Source organism: Eurypyga helias, unplaced genomic scaffold (genome assembly GCF_000690775.1).
Source record: "Eurypyga helias isolate BGI_N326 unplaced genomic scaffold, ASM69077v1 scaffold9710, whole genome shotgun sequence".
Classification (NCBI taxonomy): Eukaryota; Metazoa; Chordata; class Aves; order Eurypygiformes; family Eurypygidae; genus Eurypyga; species Eurypyga helias.
The window spans coordinates 41,172-44,612 of NW_010226290.1; the positions used below are offsets into that span (position 1 = coordinate 41,172).

The 3,441-nt window shown below is 37.1% G+C and overlaps 1 protein-coding gene across 1 annotated transcript; it reads right to left on the reverse strand.

Annotated features, from left to right (window-relative positions):
- Positions 1-2,040: 2,040 nt before the first annotated feature.
- On the reverse strand, positions 2,041-3,051 carry LOC104510282 (leukotriene B4 receptor 1-like). The gene has a single exon (XM_010152476.1). The coding sequence runs from the start codon at positions 3,049-3,051 to the stop codon at positions 2,041-2,043; it is 1,011 nt and encodes a 336-aa protein (XP_010150778.1).
- Between the last annotated feature and the right edge of the window lie 390 nt (positions 3,052-3,441).

The window sequence follows — 3,441 nt, forward strand, 5'->3', positions numbered from 1 at the left end:
AAAAGAATGCTTCATTCACGAGACAGATGATACACACACAGAGATGATGAGGGGTTTAACCCAAGTCCTAATAAGAAGATTGATTATAGCTAGGCATAGGGCACAGACTGATGGAAAGGAAAATTCCCGTCAGGTAGCTTGTACTAAAGTTTTTCTGGGCCTTTTCCCAACCTGCAAGTTGTGCATTGCTTGGCTCCTTGTGGCCTAGAACTCTATCTAGGTTGCAGTGCTTATGTGCTTATCTCATCTGTTCTGTGCTGTTGTTGAATAGCGGAGTGACTTCTATCTAAAGAACATACTGGGACATACAGCTTCACTTTTTTATGCAGTAGATAACTGGTTTCTGCTTTTATTGTGAGATAATGCCACATAGCTATATTGAATATACCAATAGCAATTGAAGAGCCATTAGTGGGGTGAAAAAAGAGTTGTAGGCGGATGGGGTAAAGTCTAAGGGATTTCATCTGCTGCCTACTCTGCTGCAAACAAGGTCTTTCTAAAGTTTTATTTACTTCAGTTTCAGTGAAGGAGTCCTATTACTGGAAAGCCCTCTGTGATCTAGGCTCTTCTATTGGGAAAAAAAACCTTTTTCATAACAAGCAGGAATAATAAATACATATGCAACGTTTAGAGAAATATTCTTCCATTAACAGGAGAGGATTTAACCTCCCGTGTTTATTTTGGTTTACAAGCTAAATTAACACAATTCAAATACCCTTGGTTGTTACATAATCAGATTTTGGAAATTAAGTTCTAGTTAGTATTTGTAATTTTTTTGTAAAGATGAGCAACACAGCTATTTAGCAGCTGTCCAGAACAATGCATAGGAAATTACAATGTGTTTCTTAGTAATTAGTAGTTACCTTGATCTTATTACAAAACATTGGCCTAAAAATAAGCACGAGTAGGCATAAAAAATGTTAGTCACAACTGAAATAAAAATCCTTGATGCCATGCAGTTTTCCCACAGTGAGTTTGCACACACTCACAAAACTAAAATAAGGTCCTTGCAAGTGCTAGAATTATTGCTTTCTTATGGCAAAGTCCACTCTATTCTATAAGAGAAGAAAAAATAATGCTTTTATTTGTAAGGTGAAGTCCTTATGATATTAGACACTTTGTACTGTTACCCTAGTTTTCTTACACATGAAAAACAGTATCAAGGGTCTCTCCTTCCTGCCCACCAGAGCCTGACCCAATTACTCCATAATTTAATAGACAACTTGGATGCTAAACTGCATCAAACTTTCTGAGGATACTCATAGTATGTATATTTAGTATCTCAATAGTTTAACTGCCACTGAAGTACGCAATGTATTTGACATCAAATATAGCACGAAGTCTGTAACTGTGCTTGCCATACAACACTAAATTCTCGCACTTGTTTTTTTCTGAAGAGGCATGTCACAACTCACATTTTACTTGTTAAAACCTATTAACACGAGATAATCCAGTAAATGAGCTTGACTGTGTAAACAGCCCTTACTACTTTAAAACCTAAATAAAGCAATGAATAAAAATAACTTTATCTTTCCCACCTACCCAAGAGTTTTGTCGTTAATATACTTTTAAACCATTCTTACCCACATCAAGAATTTAAGTATACTCTACTAAAACTTTAGATTATATAAGGATTTTTGAGCATCTAACAATTTTTTTTCAAAGGAAAGCTTAATTTTAAACTTTCAAAGCTTCTGCTTTCCACATACAGTCCTTTTCTGTTTTCTGCGCACTCTTTCACGACATCACAAATAATTTAAATGAAAAGTAAAAATGCTGTATTCCTTCCACTTGGAGCTTCTAGCCAGCTTGCTGAAGATCTTGGCACCAGAGAAATAGTGTTTATTTCATGATGTGGATACTAATTCAGGAACCGAACTAGGTTGTCAATGCCAATTCTTTTATAACACACAAAAAGCCACTAATAACTTTCACCTGTCTCTAGATTTATCTGGACTGCTTAGTAAACAAAACTGAGTAGGAGAATGGACCACTGAAGGAATGACAGAGAGTCACATTATTTGCTGTCCATGTTCCTTGTTAGAGATTTTCTGTGCTTACTAAAGTATCTTCTTGTTTGGTTACAACCAAACCTTTTTTCTTGTCTTCCTCTGTCAGAGTCTGACTCAGCTGTTCAAACAGCTTTGATATCTTGGAAAGTCTCAGGTGATTCTGAAATCTTCGTGCAGCAAAAGCATAAAGTAGAGGGTTAACACAGCTACTGATGAATACAAGTGCTCCAGAGATGTACACTCCTTTGTCCACAGTTTCATCCAGTGCCAAAGACATTTCCTTGTTAGAGTCTTCTATCTGAACTGAAATAATGTCTAGGATGTTAAAGAGATGATGAGGGAACCAGCACAAAATGAACATCACCACAATGCTGGTAATGAGCCGTTCCGATCGCTGCTTAGATTGGTAAGTCATTCTGCTTATTCTTCTTGCAACACACGTGTAACAAGTGCAAATAATTAAAAAAGGGATTGCAAAACCTGCAAGAGTCTCCAGCAAAAGATATGATGCTTTCTGTCTATTAGAAGAGTAGTTGCGACATGTGCATAGTAGTTGACCGTTCATTTCTTCTGTCTCTTGAAATGGAATGACAGAAATGCCGAAAGCAATAGACAGGAACCAAATGAGGAACATGACTACAGCAATTTTTTCTTTTGTTTTGTATCTTTGAATTGTGAAAGGGTAAAACACGGCCATTAACCGCTCCAAGCTCAGTGCTGTAATTAGAAATATACTAGCGTACATGCTGCAGTAAATAATGAAAACCAGTATTTTGCAGAAGATGACGCCAAAAACCCATGAGTCAGCAAAGGAGTAAATCCAAATTGGTAAAGTAATCAGTACAAGGACATCTGCAATGGCCAGGTTCAAGATGAGCAGGACTGAAGGAGATACTTGCTTCATTTTTTTACAAATGGTCCAGATGACGATGCAATTCCCAGGGGTCCCAATAATAAATGACAAGGTCAGTATTATGCAGACTACTGACCTCACAATATTCCACGTTGAGTGGGTACTGCTCTCCTCAGCTTGAATCATTCTGGGAATTCTTCTGTTCTTTTCAGTTGCCAATATCCTCAGTACTTGGCCCCTCTGCCTTTATTCTGAAGGTGTTAGTGAGCTACTCGAGAAAAACTTCTCTAACTGATGCTCTGTAGACCAATACAGCGAATGAGCTCATATCCTAATGCTCACTCTTAAACATCTGACCACATATTGCAGTTCCTGTTCTTTAGAAAGACTGTGTGCATTTTTGCATACAAAGCAAAAATAAAAATACAGTGCAGCACCTGACTTTGCTTTTAGATATATATCCATCACACGTCAGGAGATTTTAAAACATTTAGGTCTTTCAAAAGTCTCCCTATTTAAAGAAGCTTGCTACTTTGATAAGTTACTGATATAATCAACAGCTACGTGTAGAAAGAA